Source organism: Alexandromys fortis, unplaced genomic scaffold (genome assembly GCF_014885135.2).
Source record: "Alexandromys fortis isolate MF-2015 unplaced genomic scaffold, M_Fortis_MF-2015_v1.1 scaffold_57, whole genome shotgun sequence".
NCBI lineage: Eukaryota > Metazoa > Chordata > Mammalia > Rodentia > Cricetidae > Alexandromys > Alexandromys fortis.
This window is the reverse complement of record NW_026067941.1, coordinates 9943307-9959680: the sequence shown is the minus strand read 5'-3', so window position 1 is coordinate 9959680 and position 16374 is coordinate 9943307. Positions and strand designations below refer to the sequence as shown.

The following is a 16374-nucleotide window of genomic DNA, read 5'->3' as shown; positions in this document are numbered from 1 at the left end:
GTAGTTATGGAAATATTCTTAATGTTGAAAGTTCAGCAATGTCCACTCCTTCTCTGGTATTGCTGCTAGTATGCATGTGTGTGTATGCAAGCATATGCATGGGTGTCAGTGTATGTGCGCATATGTGTGTTTTTCTGTGTGTATATGTGTATCTGTGTGTATATGTGATTGTGTATAAGCATGCGTGTATGCCTTGAGTCCCTTTTAAACTCCCTTTCTAATGATATATCTTGATGCTCTGAAGCATCCTGGCACACACACACTGAGAAGGCATAAGCTGGCTGCAGGAGTGAGGAGGAAAGATGAAAGACAAATAGCTCAGGAACACTCAGAATCGGGCCACAGCTTTATCGGTTATGCCTAGGATACAACTACCTTAGCATATGAGGAGTTATAAAATAAACTATGAACAAAGACAAAAGGGAGAGAGAAAGGATAAATTGCACTGGGGATGTTTGAAAAGCCAAAGGAAATCATATTATTTTATATTTACTTAAAATTCACTGTGTGTTTGTGTGTGTGAGTGTGTGTCCTTAAAATGAATATGTGTCATTTGGGGTAATAATGATCTCCCCAACAGCCATAAAGTATCTAATAAAAACTCCAATACCAGGTGTGAGAAATTTCCTTTCAAGTATTAGTGGAATCTAAGATGCTATTAAAACATTATAGGTTACTGTTGTTGTCCTTGGTTTTCTCCTAGAAGTTGAAAGCAAGCCCTTATCACTAAAAAAGTCACACACTCTGAACATTGGACATAACAAAATCTAGCCGGATCTGACCTGAAAGGTCTAGCTTTCACAGAACCAAAAAGCTCATTGGAAGCTGCCAAGAGGGAAGGGCAGTTAATATTACCTGGTTGTAAAACCTAAACCACAGCAATGATGAGTATGGCAAGATAGCCCTAACAATGCAATAGTAGCACATCCATCTGGGCAGTAACCAACAGTTGTCTAATTGAACTTAGGGCCCACTAAGCAGGGGGGAAGTCATCCATACGACTGGAAACACAGCTGAGACCATGGATCATAGAAGAGAATCTGTTCCCACCACTTTCCTAAACCGGTATAATTGCTGTCTGTTTTCAAAACATTTATCCTTGTGCCCACCGATAAATATAGATCTTATCTCTCATCAAAGAAACCTCTTTTGAAGCAGATGGAGAACTTTACGAAAAGCCACAGCTGGTCAAAATTGGCAAAGAACAACTGGCAGGTGGCTGACCATGCTCAATTAATAGAACTACAATGTAATCCCTACAAGTAAGACTCAGGAACACCATGGAAGAGGGAGCAGAAAGATGATAAAACCAGGAAGTCATCTGAAAACAACAAGTCAACATCAAGTTTGTGATTTCTAGATGGAATGAGAGCTACACTCATGAAGTATCAAAAATATGACTGTATAAAAAGATCTCAACAATGGCAACACTAGTTTACTCTCCAACAGAGATGAGGAAATTTATCTCAAAAAACCCCACTACTAGATAAAGTACTGCAAGCAATTCATAACTGCTGAGAGAAGGGCAATTAGTCTTCCCCAGACATGACCCGAGTTGGCTCTCCAATACCAAGAAGCCAGCACTACCAAGAAGCCAGTACTAAGAACATTATATACATATATATACACACACATATATATGTATATACATATATATGTGTGTGTGCTAAGGGGATCCAGCAGGTTGTATTTACATACTTACATATAACAACAATAATTTTTTAATTTATTTATTTATTAAAGATTTCTGCCTCCTCCCCACCACCGCCTCCCATTTCCCTCCCCCTCCCCCGATCAAGTCCCCCTCCCTCGTCAGTCCAAAGAGCAATCAGGGTTCCCTGCCCTGTGGAAAGTCCAAGGACCACCCACCTCCATCCAGGTCTAGTAAGGTGAGCATGAGCATCCAAACTGCCTAGGCTCCCACAAAGCCAGTTCGTGCAGTAGGATCAAAAACCCATTGTCATTGTTCTTGAGTTCTCAGTAGTCCTCATTGTCCGCTATGTTCAGAGAGTCCAGTTTTATCCCATGCTTTTTCAGACCCGGGCCAGCTGGTCTTGGTGAGTTCCCGAAAGAACATCCCCATTGTCTCAATGTGTGGGTGCACCCCTCGCAATCCTGAGTTCCTTGCTCGTGCTCTCTTTCCATCTGCTCCTGATTTGGACCTTGAGATTTCAGTCCGGTGCTCCATGTGGGTCTCTGTCTCTGTCTCCTTTCATTGCCTGATGAAGGTTAATATACAGGAGGATGACTATATGTTTTTCTTTGGGTTCACCTTCTTATTTAGCTCAATTATAGGCTCAATGTCCTTTATTTATGGCTAGAAACCAAATATGAATGAGTACATCCCATGTTCCTCTTTTTGGGTCTGGCTTACCTCACTCAGGATAGTGTTTTCTATTTCTTTCCATTTGTATGCAAAATTCAAGAAGTCATTGTTTTTTACTGCTGAGTAGTACTCTAATATGTATATATTCCATACTTTCTTCATCCATTCTTCCATTGAAAGGCATCTAGGTTATATCAACAATAATTAAATAAAAAGAGGTCACAAATTGGAGAGGGAGTTAAGGGGTATGGGATAAGTTGGAAGAAGGGGACAGAGCAGGAAAATGATGTAATTATGTTTTATCTAAAAATAAAATAAATTTGTGGACTTAGGGATGGTTCAGTGGTTAAGAGCACTGGTTGCTCTGGAGGAGCCGGGTTTGATTCCCAGCACCACACGGCAGGTCACAACTGTCTTGTTTGTTTTCATCAAGAATATATTCCATAGCAGGAGCAAGGACACTGCCATAGAAATGCATCCTGGTACCCCATCTGAGTGGCCCACAAAGGGGGAGAAGGCAGAGGCTTTCTCCATCACAGAATTGTAGCACTGACCTCAATCTTTGTAGGCTATCTCAGTTCCACCTTAGAGAACATCTCTGTGGAAGGGAGCCTTCTGTATGAAGGAACAGAACACTGGTTCTTTTTGTTTGTTTCTTTGCAATTTTTCTCACCAAATCCCTTCATTAAACACGTTTTCAATTTGGAAATTAGTAGTCACGGTGAGTTAGTCGCTGCTTTGTCGGAGAAACATCCAGACTTTTCTAGAATCACATGTGTTCATGATTGTTCTTAACAAATTTACACAAGAGAAGGTTAGACCCAACTTTTTTCATTTTTCCATTATCTACCTGGTAGTAAGGACTGATGCTTCAAAGCCTGAGCATCTTCTTCAGCATCCCCACTGATACACAGTCCTCTCATCTAGTCTCTCTAGAGTCCCCACAATGCTTGCTGGTGGCCACTGGGGCAGGTGCTCTAGAAAAAGCTCTCTGGCCAGTGTGGATGATGCTGCAGCAATGCAAATTACAGTTGTTAGAATTGTATGGGTTCAAAAATGATATAACTCTTTCTCACCTGAAATGGAAAAAAAACAGTTGGAAAGGGGATAACAAAGTCTATAAGGCAAACGTCAAAGCATCAATGCTGATCTTGGTGATGGAAGGAATAACCTACTCAATTAAATTGCCCAGCTTGCCTCATTCTGAGTAGAGTACACCAAACTTTGACTGATATTCTCTAGGTCAGCATCTCCAACCGAATAAAGCCTCTGATAACTATGTTTTCAGTGATTCTGAGGCAGGAGAATAGACATTATTTTCATGTTCTCTTAGACAAACAAACACAAAGAAAACTGTAGAGGACTTGAATTTAACATGCCCAGTATCTTTTTTCATGTAATTAAACTCAGTTCTCCTACCGTTGAGAAGGGTAGGAAGAGCAGAGGCTGACTAGAGATATTGTTTTGCAGATGCAGCCTTTATAAGGTCCACAAGATTTGCTCAGACACCTCAGACTTACTGTGTGAGGACCTCCCTGTTCCAGCAGTCTTGAGCGATACCTTTCAGTACCCTCTACAGTAGAACCTTGGCATCACTGTTGGACAGTTAAGCTAAGCCTCAGACACACACAAAAATTGTCAATATTATCATAAAGAGCTTCCAGGTCTGATACCAACTGCCAGGTGCTATTACTTTGACAGTCTGTTCTGCTTTATCTCCTAGTATGAAGAAAAGCACCCATGACAAGCTTCAGCGGTATCAGAATGAGCTACCAATAGCATAATAGCAATACTCATAGATGACCTAAATTTGGATATGATATGAACTACTTTTCTTCAAAATTTCTTTCATGAATTAGACAGATGTCTCAATGGTTAAGAGTATATATTCCGTTGTAGAGGACTCGGGATTCATTCTCAGAACATAAATCAGTAGCTAACAAATACCTGTAACTCATGTCCCGGGGGAACCCAATACCCTCTGAATTCCATGGGCACCCGTTTTCACGTGGTACACATAAATTTATACAGGTGCATGTGTGTGCAAATAAAAGTAAATAAGCAAATAAGTATAAAAAAAGTAAAAAAAAATCTTTGTAATGCCCTAGGAAAAACGAATCTGTCTTTTTAATTATCAATTCAGTTACTTTTCTCAATTCTGCTCTGTTCCAGGCTTTAATAGATTTTTCTATTACAATATTTTTATTTCCACTACTATAACACACATTTTATCATTTTTCTCTTAGTGTGTTATTGCCCAATCTTTTAAGGAAGATTAAATTGAATTTGTCAATGTTTAAAGTGGTTTATTTTAAAATTCTAATCCAACAAATAGGATTCACTGACATATCCTAACTTCATTAATTTTATGTCTGCATCCAGGCCCACAGCATTAGTCTTTCAAATATATTCTACTAGACTTTATCTCTATGATCTTACCTGGTGAGAGAAATAAAATTTATAAACTTTGGAATCTCTTAAACAAAAACTATTAAAATAAATATTTAATACTTCCTATTTTGTCTGTCACACAAATTTGTAGTTATATTTTTCTCCTTACTTTTTGCCTGCTTCGCCTTTCATATACACCACACTTTTCTGAGAGCTGTAATTTTAATAATTAACTCAGTAGGTTCCCTTGTCAAATCGCTGAAGGTCATATAACTTAAATATTTTCCTTAATCTCCCCAGACATCTCTGTCAAAACTCCCCATGTTTGTGATTTTCAGAGCTATTATTTGACAGTCTCCTGGATCCTGTCATCTCCTGGGGAGCCATTTCAGTTTGCTTCCAAGAGCTTGGTTTTTCTGTTTATCTTATTGGTTTTCCAGATTTAGTAAAACCAAAAATAAACCTCTCTCTTGTCTCCCCTGAGAGACATGAAACCTAAATCCTTTTCTTCATTGCTGTAAGAATCCAAGTAGACCCTCCTTTCTTTCACATGATGGTGAGTGTGTTAAAAGATGCTGCTTTTCTCATAGAGAAATCATTTTCTATAAGAATCCATGTTTTTATTTTGTAGCAATTTGTAGATTTTTTTTTTGAATTTAGGTTCTTAACGTTATGATGAATGTGAGTTTGTTTATCCACAGTTTATTAGGTGCAACCTAATATACATTGCCTTTTTGTTTCCTACTTTTCAAGGATGGAAATTAGCACAGTGTTTCCAGCACTTCTTCAAGATGTATGTAGTAGGTACCTATGGCATCTCTCAATTGTAAGAATCCTTTCGTTGCCTTGATGGTAAGGAGGAAACAAAATTCAAACCACAGTGTAATCTTATTTATTTTCTCAGGAGAGTTGAATTCCCTTTGGCACACTGCATCAACCACCACAGGTGTTCCTAATAATCATCCATTGAGCTGTTGTAATAATTGTGTTGATTGATTTTGGATTTTCGTGTATATATAGTCTAATTTCCTTTGCCTTCAGAGTCCTCTTAAGCACATTTTCTTCATCAGAAAGAGCCTGACCAGTTGTGCTGACTATCACAGACTCTAAATTATTTCTGCCTGGGAGCTCACTGTTATGAATAGTTTATCTTCTTGACTTTGTAGAGACTTTTAGAAACAGAAATTCTCCTGTGGTAATCTACCTGATGAGCCCATTTCAATGAGCAATTTTTCACTGTCTGAAAGACTGAATATCAGATAAGCCCTTAGGTTTTTTTCTTAATCTCTTACCATTGAACAGAGAATTTGTAATCATCCATCATTCTAGAAAATATTTAGACGACAACAACAGTGGCTATTGGATAGTTCTGTGTGCTGTAGACAACCCAAAGCCTGCAGCAGCAATATTCAAATATATATTTTGCATTTGAAATGAACAATTGGAGATGTTAATATCCCCGTTATTAATCCCAACTACATCTTTTGTGTTTTACCATCACGTATAGTAACCCAGTGAAAAGATAAATAGAATCTGTCCTTGTAGGTGAAGTATTTGGACATTTTAAGATGTACTTTTACATGTGCATGCACACACACCCTAAGTGTGTTCAGGTTCTTATGGAGACCATAAGAAGTGTTAGATCCCCAAGAGCAAGAGTTACATGAAGTTATAAGGGGCCCTACCCTTGGTAAGATACTAGGAAGTGAGCTCAGGTTTTTTTGAAAAGCAGCAAGTATTCTTTATTTTATGTTTATCTGTTTGTTTTTGTTTTGTTGTTGATTTTTGACACAGAGTTTCTCTGTGTAGCCCTGACTGTCATGGTAATCACTTTGTAGACCGTGCTGGCCTTGAACTCACTGAGATCCACCTGCCTCTGCCTCCAAAGTGGTCAGATTAAAGGTGTGTACCACAACTGCCCAACTGCTGTGAGTATTCTTAAGTGGTGAGCCATTTCTCCAGCCTCCTGTATTATATGTTTTAAAAGAAACATTATTGAATTTGCTTTTATGTGTATAAGAACAATAAATGCTGGCATACCGGCCTTAGTAAATACTATGCCCAGTCTTGGATCACTGAGAGACAGCAGAGATGTTTTCTAATGTGTCATACTCAGCAAGTAAAGCTGTGAGACAGAGCATCCTCAAAATGCACTGGTTTAGAGCACAACTCGTGTGTTTACACTCTTGAATTTATGGGTTAGAGGGATGCTTTTGTGAATCTTGACTCAGTATTTTTAATGTTAGCCACTTTATTAAAGGGATAATTTGTAAACATTTGCTCTATTCTGCAGCTTTTGTTTTGATGTTCTTAACAGGGTCTTTCAAAGAACAAAGTTAGTGAAGAAATACTGTCTTTGATGATGCTAAACGGTGAGCACTGTGCACTTAAATAGAAACACAAGAGACCAGAGTGATGCTCATAAAGTCCCCAGCTATCATACTGTAACCACTGAAATGATCTCGCCCTACCTCCATGTTCTTCCTCCAGCAAATGAGCCTTGTTGTATCCTCTGGCGGAAAAGGAGTAAGTACATCTGTTTCTGCTTCACACGGCATCATCCAAGAGAGGTTAGAGAGCTGAAAAGTGTGTTGATGGTGGTGGAATCTGCAAAAGCAAATCCACAGAGAGATGATAGATTGTGTAAGAATGTTTAGCAAGAAGATTATGGACATCTGACTACTTAACCATCTGAAACATCAGCTGCCATCCTCAATGGGGCTGTGATCCTCTTCTCAATGGACAAACAATGAACATAGAAGAGTTGGAAAGTGTGTCTCCAGACCACTGGGTGACGCTGTGGGATACTGAGGCCTTTTGAAGTATGCACAAAGGCAAAGTAGTCCTGTGGGCTACTGGAAGACCAAAAAGAAGTCTGAGCATCTGCACACGTTTCTACTGAAAACACTGATGTCTCATTCAGCAGCCTGGTTACGGGAATGCCAAGTGCATTGTGTGCTACAGAACAGCAACTCTAAACAATTTTCCCTGGCATTTTCAGTTCAAATTCATTGAGTTATTCAAAATTTATTCATTTTTAACCTTCTTTAGCATTACGATTTGTGGAGAAAATATCAGACAATGTCCTTTCTCTCTGGATGCTTAAGGATGGGAGGAAAAAAAAACTTCTTCTGTTCAACATGCATATACTATAATCACAAAACCAAGTTTGAAAATATTTGGAGGAAAGCAAAATCCTCCAGAGTAATAAGGTCACAAAATGGAGAAATAAAACAAGGAGTAAATTTTCCATGTGATGGTGACATCAAGGTAAATGCAGCCCAGAAGGACTAAATGAGATAAAATACCCTGTGAAAATGAGTTAGGCTTACAGTAGGAGGGGGAAATAATCGGGAGGAAACAAGAAGGAGTCAGGATAGCTATGTAGAGAGATGTAGAGTGTGTCTCTTGGTGAACATAAGAACATCTGCATGCTATTCTGAACTGTTTCAATTCAAAAGTCAGCACTTAACTGACACAATTAGCTCAAGGAGAGAAGGAATTTGTCTATATGGCAGAACGTGGGTCAACCTAATTGCCTTGGTGACTCAAATATAAGCATCTTTTGCATGATTTCATCTTGATAGGAACTCATCAATGTGAAATAAGATAGTAGCAGGACTTGATAAAACTGGTGAGACACATTTCTCAGGCAGAGTATATAACACAAATCAGAAGGAACTATAAACAAGAATTAAGGGGATGGAATTGTGAAGGAGAGGACAAACAAGACAGGAAAGACTCTTTTATTTTGGGATGTCTCCATATTGGGACCATCCAGGACATCAAGATCATAAGCATTCTAATACTACAGGAGATGGCCATTGGGACCAGGCTTTGCACATATGTGTGATAAAAATAAAATACTATGGAAATGCTAAGTTGAAATTAACATTAAAATACTGTCTTTACAAATCAGAGTGAAAAGAGAATGAATGAACAGAACAGTTTACAGGACATTGACCTTACCAGAACTGCCTGGCTTAATTGGAAATAGAAAACAGAATCTGTAACACAGGTGATTATATTTACATGGCATTTGAGCTTTCAACCCACAAACGATACGTGAGGAATCCCTGAACTCCCTTCAAGATCATTTCCTACCCAAGCTCTGCTTTGTTGATGCAGTATTATTCCCTGTCTTTGCAATGCCCCAGTTCCATTTGGTTTCTAATATGAAGGAGCACAGAAAACTTCACTCAGAAGAGATAGGGGCTGGAGGGAGAGAGGTACCCAAAGTTTCTGCACTGGCAGAGCATCCTTGTGTAGCTCTGTGGCTAAGCTGCTGGCACATAGATACACAGCTGAGTCCTGAGGTTCTGTGGGCTGGATCTTCAGAGTGGAAACAGATGATTTTAGCATCTCAGCTGTGAATCTGTCCTTTCCTGTCTTGTCATCCTCCATAAGGGACTTGCTGCGAAAGTATCTCAGCAACTCTAGTCCCTGTGCCTTGGTCTGTCTGTACCAGTAAAGATCACTGTGACCTGAAACTGGTTTACACGTCAGAGTTACTGTTTGTCCTTTCTCTGCCACCTCATGTCTGGGTGACTGGGTGACTCCAGCATCTGTGTGATCTATATTTAAAAAGACAAAGTGGAAGAGAGAATAAGAAAACTCTGGGGAGACCTGAATAAGGAAAGCCAGTGTGATGATGTTTAAGTATCCTCGGGACTTACTCGCTACCAGAACACAGAAGACGACATAGCAGAGGACCTGGATGCCCGTAGCAGGATGACTCCAGGTGAAGAACATCCAAATCAGGGCTTTACATGAGCAGAGAAGTGACTTTGAGGAAACTGCATTCTCATAAGAGTCTCTATTGGTTAGTGACATCATCAAATCAACCACAAACACCTCCTACCCCAGTCCCAGCCTGAAAGCTTCTTTAAGGGAAGACTGCAGCTCCGGAGAGGAATCAAAGAGGGCTGGATGCAACTACAACTGAACTAAGGCAAAGACTGGCATGTTTGGGGTTTCCTGATAGCTTTGTTTGGCTTTGTCAATTCTTGATGCCTTCCCTATACCTTTCCTCTTATAAGAAGCTGTTATTTCCATTTGCACTCCAAACCCCAAGTATTTAAAAATGAATTCACTATCTTGTCACAAGCCAGCATCTCTGAAAACTGCCATATTTCCTCATGGTGGTATAGTCCTCCCATTGTCACACTCACACTCAGATCTCCCATTGGTCATTTAAGAACTGTCCTTCAAACGCCACAGGAATGACATCAGCTCTGTTAGAAACTACAGGGCAGGAGTTGATTCCCTGATAACTGGTTACACTGAAAAGTTCTGTGTGCTAAAAGACCTCTGTGATACATTATTCTTGAATTATATCAAATACCTGAACTCCACAATCTCCCCTATATCCCTAAAATGAAGCAAGCAAATATTGCCTTGTTCTTAAAGATTTGCAAATAAAATGTTGCAAACTTTATTTACCACGTATTCTTATCTGGCGCCTAAATAGAACCTTCACCTCTACATTCTATTGTCTTTGGTGCTGGAAGGTATTCCACAGGCTATCGAAGAGAAAAGTAAACTCCAGCCTAGCCAAAATTCCTTTGATCCACAACCAGTCCTGCCTGCAAAATATGCTCAGACAATACTGGCACAAAGTGGTGGGAGTATGGTATCTAATTTGACTTAAGGCCCATTCAATGAGCTGGAACCTACACCCACTCAATAATGCTTGTGTAACCAGGGACCAGACACTAGATAACCTAGAGACCCAGGGTAAGACTAAATACAACAGGTCTTTAAAAAAAAAAATCAATGAAATAACCCCGAGTGACATTTTGCTATACTCATAGATTCAGACATCAACAGAGAAGCAGAAATCCACAGCCAGACATCATGTAGAGAGACAGACCTTGGAAGTGATAACTCCTTATGGGAAGTTCCCCCTTGAATCCTTCCCCCCAGAGCTCAGAGAACCCCACAAAGAGAAAGTGAAGGGAGAGTAAGAGTCAGAAGAAATGGAGGATGTCAGAAGGATAAGGCCCTCTGTTAAGCAATTAAGGCAGTTAAGCAAGGCTCCTATGAGCACACAGGGACTAAAACAGCAAGCATGAGCCTGTTTTCGCCCAGACCAGGTCTTCGGTGTATTTGTTACAGCCTTCAGCTGAGTATTTTTATTGGACTCCTGAGTTTACTGAACAAATGACTCTAGTTCTGTGCCTTCTCTCAGGGTCTCCTTTCCTTCTGTTAGGTTTTCTTGTCCAGCCTTGATGTGATGGTTATTATTTATCTTATTATATTTTATTTTTAAATGTTTAGTTGTTAATCTGTTCTTTTACTCATGAGAGACAGAAAAGGAGTTGATCTGGAGGTGAGGGGAGGTGGTGAGGAACTGGGAAGAGAAAAGGAAGAGGAAACTGTAATCAGGGTATGGTATATAAAAGAATAATTTATTTTAATTAAAAAAAGGAAAATTGCAAAAAGAAAAAAATGCCTGCGTTCAGTTCTTAGAAGCTGCATTTTAAAAGCTGGCCATGATGTGAGCTTGTTTCCCTATATTGGAGAGACAGGACAAGCAGACCACTGGGGCTCCCTGACTGGCAAGCCTAGCCTTCTTTGAAAGCTCCAGGCCAGCAAGAAACCCTGTCACAAAAACAAAAACAAAAAATCCAGGGTGAATGGCATCTAACTATATTTTTCTAAGCCCTACACAGAATCTAGGTGACAGTGAAGCCACAGTGCATTCTAGTGGCCAGTGACATGCAGCAACACAACTCCTCTCTACACAGGGAAGTTTGACTTCCTTCATTGAGTATAAGAGATGTGAGGTTTTATAATGTGTTAGTGTTAGAGAATAAATAATCAGTATTGGCATTATTTTGGTCTAATTTTTAGATTCTGACAAAGAGACGATGAATGATCGTCACCTATCACACAACTTGTGGCCAAATAGACAAGATGAACTAAAGTGAATGAAAATTTACAGAAGCTGTGAACTGCCTGCCCTTAGACTCTGTACGGACAGCAGGAATACCAAGAGGGCCTGCGAGTGGAGGTGCAGGCAGAGTGTCCCCGCTGCGCTCTGCTTTAAGCACTCCCAACAGTTCAGCCTGATCTCTCTTCTTAGGGGATCAGGAGGAAGTTAACAGAGATATAAAGACATATATAAAGAAGGTATCATCAGGGGTAACATGGGGGCCCTGGGTTGTTTCAGAAGCTCTTACAAGGTGTATTTTTAGCATGTTAAAGTGCTATTTTAATAGATAAAAGTAGACAGATGAAACATGTCCAACGGCCTCTGAACTACCTGGATCAATCCTGCAGTAGTTTGAGGCTGTGTCTCTGATATTGTGAAGTTACAGCACGCTGTGGAAAGTAGTGCTTGGTTTGAGCAGAGATTTGGGTTGGGCATGCTGTCAGATGCCTGTAACCCATAGCTTGGAAGCTATGGGCTAAAGAACCAAAAATTCATGGGAATTCAAACATATTCGGAAAAAAAAACTCTGGAACCCTTGCTAAATTTTCCCTTCTGTGCATTTCTGTGAAGTTAAAACCTTGCTTAAAATGAGTTAAAATTACACACACACACAAATATTATCAACAATATTAGTAGTAGTAGTATATTTCTATATAAGGAAGAGTAGAAAGAATTCCTCCCAACAAACATATTGCACAGAGAACTTGTTCCATAGAAAGTTCTAGTATAAAGAAATAGAAGAAATGTCATATAACGATGTCACCAAGGGTAGCATTTTAAACTTTCTGATGTTCCTGCTCCAGGGGAAATGTCTGTTGCCTGTTGCTCACTGTTAGCTTCCATCTCTATTACTATTTTAGATGGGTTTCCTGACTGCATATTTTACAAAACAGGTGTCTCCAGATTCAAAGTCACTTTCAGTTTGGGGTTCTTGAACTGTCACCGGGAAGTATTTCGAGTCTCTGGGATATTATTTTGAAACATTTACTGTCCTCGTGTTTCAGGAAAGAACTTGTGACCTCTGGTTATATTCAGCATAGCCTATGTCCAAGTACCCATTCCGTCTATGGGGTATGATTAGCAAGCAGAGGTCTCTGCTGAATGCTGGCTTGAGGAAAGCCATCAGTTTTGTGCAGAGCAGGGAGGTGCCTCTGCACTGCTGTGGCTAAACTGCTGGCACAGAGATATGTGGCTGAGTCCTCCAGCTTTGCAGACTGGATCTTCAGAGTGGAGTTGACTCCGTCAGGCCGCACTGCAGAAAAACGATCCTTGGGCAATTGTGAATCGCCCATAACAGCCTCATTCTGAAAGTAAACTAGAGACTGGAGGCCCTGGTCTCTGGGCTGCAGATACCAGTAGAGGGTATTATGTCCAGAAATAGGGTCACACCAAAAGGAAACTTCTTGCCTTTCCCGTATGATCACATATCTGGGAGACTGAGTGACTCCAGCTTCAGACAGGACTGTGGGAAAAGAATATGGTGGTTTCAAACTGGAAATGATCAGAACAATCCCCAGAGAAGAACCAGAAATGGAGTCGTTGCTTTTCTAAAAACTCACCTGCCCCCAGGAGACAGAGCACTGCCCAGCAAAGGAGCCTGGTGCCCATGGCTGGGTCAAGAGAGAAGAAGACTCACCAAGACATCAAGGACCTATGAGCTGCATTACTTGTTACCACATGACAGTTCCCACAATGACGTTACTGTCTCTAAGAATCACAGTCGTAGAGCAGGGACTGTGAATGTGAATGGCTAGCATAACCACAGACAGCATGAAAATTCATCCAGTGTCCTCACAGGCAGCTCTGGCCTTCCTCAACATCTTCACACCCTTCTTCCAAGGTCCCATTGATGTTTTTACCTGAGTATCACAAAGGCAACTCAAAGACACATTATCAGCTGGTGACCTCTTTGTCCTTGTCATTATCTCTCACTTTGGGCGTGGCTCTTTTTATCAGGTTCTGGCACAGTATAATCCAGGCACCACATTAAACTAGCTGATATATTCCAAGAGGGGTAAAGTGATGCCCTCAGCACAGGTAGGTTTTCTTTTGTCTGAAATTCCAGTTAGTGAACTTTCACTAGCCTTCACTATGCTTTACATTCCAAAGCCTTCACTGTCATACTGCCTGCATTTCTAGAACACCAATGAATAAATGTTAGGATTTATATTTTCTCTAATATAGAGATCTTTCTTGGCCTAGAAATCATCATTGTGGATATTGTTATAATGAAAGCAAATTTAAAAATATTTTTAAGGTTTATAAATGTTCAAAAATTGGCACCTCAGATATAATTTACAAACTAACTGCATTATTTAGCATTTGACTATTTTTATTCCATATTTGGAGAAATACTGGGTACAAAGACATATACTTCTTGCCTGAGTGGTGGGGTGGGGTGCGAGAGGGAGTTGAGAACCATTAGGAGTTGGCAGGAGAAACGAAGCGAAGACTTGTGCTCAGAGACATGGAATGGTGTAGCTCCGTGGTCAAAGATAAGCTGCCAGTCTCCCACATTTAGGAAACGCATGCCTATGACACCAGGTGAAGATCTAAAGTATGAAGTTCATTACCAGAACAACAGGTTTTTGTTCATTTGGTCTCCATCAACGGTGTAGGAAAGCTGCTGGTGTGAGGTCAGCTTAAGCTGTGTCTTCTAATAGCTTAGTGATACAGGATCTCCTCATAGCAAAAGGACAGTGTATGTTTCATTTTCTGACCAGCATGCTGAGTGACAGAAGCATGTAAAGGTGTTAGAGACTGTGCTCCTCAGACACTGCTAGAGACTGTGCTCCTCATGTTAGAGACTGTGCTCCTCAGTCAATGTTGGAGACTGTGCTCCTCAGACATCATTAGAGACTGTGCTCCTAGACACTGCTAGAGATTGCTTGTAAATCAGTGTTAAAGATTGTGCTCCTCAGATAGTTTTTGAAGTGTCACAGAAATTGAAGCATTTCAAGATCAGGGATGAAATTTCCTGTGTGTTCCATGGCATCCCCTACTTCCCAAGAAAGACAATCAAAGAAATAGAATACAGAACCCATGTAAGGTTCAGGATGCTTGCAGTGCTGTTGCCCAAATTTCAAACAAGTCCAGCTAGAAATATCTAGAAATATTTGCTTTTATCCTTCTGACATACACACATTCTATGCTACTCTATGCATTGGCCAGAGTGGTTAAATGGAGGGGACAGGTGCAGGGTTAACATTACTCTGATGTGTTTCTGAGTATTCCCTCTCCTTGTAAATGGGTCTCCGAGTGCTCAGCCTGACTTGTGGTCCAGCATCCATGTACTGGACAGGATGAAAATATTATCCATCTAATGATTTTGCTACAGCTCTCTCTTCCCACTGAGAAGCATCCACCTATATCAGTGGAAGAAGAAAAAAACCTTTGGGTTATTACATGAAGAAAAAAACCTTGATGTATTACGGACTATTCATTGCATCTCCAAACCACTAGACAATGATATTAAGCCACACTCCACATTCATGCTCACTGGCAGACCACGAGGGTCTTCACCAAACTCCAGTGCCTTTTGATGGCTGCAGGCTCAGAGTCAGAAGGTAGAGATTTTTCTTGCCATGGTTCAAAGACAATGGTGCGACTTCTGTTCTGCATACCTTAAAGTCAGAGCTAGGCTGGAATCAGTCATGTGCTGGGCCTGCCTTTACCGCTCATTTTGTCAGGCAACAATTTGGGGAAAGCACCACTCTACTCCTGTTTATACTTAATCAGCTTCTCAAAGTTAGAGTTGATAACCACTGTAGAGATGTAGAATTTACATCTATCTCCAGACATGTATAGCTCCAAGAGGCCAAAGAGTGGCTCATCAAAATTTATCATAATGAATAAAAAGAGTTTTGTGAGATTCCATAGAAAGTGGTAAGCTTTGACTGACAGTTGCGTCTTTAATTTCTTTACTATTTTGAGAAATTTTTACTGATTTTTATTGAGCTTTACATTTTTCTCTGCTCTCCTCCCTGCTTTCCCCTCCTCTTCAACCCTCCCAAAGGTCCCCATGCTCCCAGTTTACTTAGGAGGTCTTGTCTTTTTCTACTACCCATGTAGGTTAAATCCATGTATGTCTCTTTTAGAGCCCTCATTGTTGTCTAGGTTCTCTGGGATTGTGATTTGTGGATTTCTTGTGTGAATATTCTATTTCCATACCTATATCATTTTCTTACCTCCCTAGACTCCAACTCTTGTTGTGTTTCCTCTAAATCCTTCTTGAATTAATGACATCTTTATAATTATTGTGGTTACATATATACATAATTATTATTTTTGTTATATTTTCAGAGAGAGAGAGAGAGAGAGAGAGAGAGAGAGAGAGAGAGAGAGAGAGAGAGAACTACAGGCTTCTGAAGAAGGGAGGAACTTCTTGATAATAGGTTATCCAATCTCAAGTAGTTAATCCTAAGAACATGTACGAAGGACAGCTACATGCTTTAAGTTACCAGCTCCCTCCCCACCAAGCTGATAGTTTCTGTCTCTAAGTATAAAGCAGAATCACTGCAAACCTAGGTGTAGAGCACTACCTAGTGTTAAATCAGCACATTGATGACAGGGTCAAATCCTATGAGATGAGTATAGTTCCAGGCTCTGGAAGAATCATGCATGTATGTGATTACTGTCCCTTCCCATAAGAAAGGCTGGTCTCAGCCAAAATAATGGAGAGATTTTGTCTAAAATCAGAAAAACTATATTTTTAACTTCT

The 16374-nt window shown here is 40.2% G+C and overlaps 1 gene segment (V, D, J or C); it reads right to left on the bottom strand.

The window, feature by feature from the left end:
- The window catches only part of LOC126505181 (T-cell receptor beta-1 chain C region-like), a 306961-nt gene extending 293699 nt beyond the window's left edge, over positions 1-13262 (bottom strand). The window contains 2 exon segments of the C gene segment in view: positions 12826-13116; positions 13214-13262. Coding sequence covers positions 12826-13116; positions 13214-13262 — 340 coding nt within the window.
- Positions 13263-16374: the final 3112 nt, after the last annotated feature.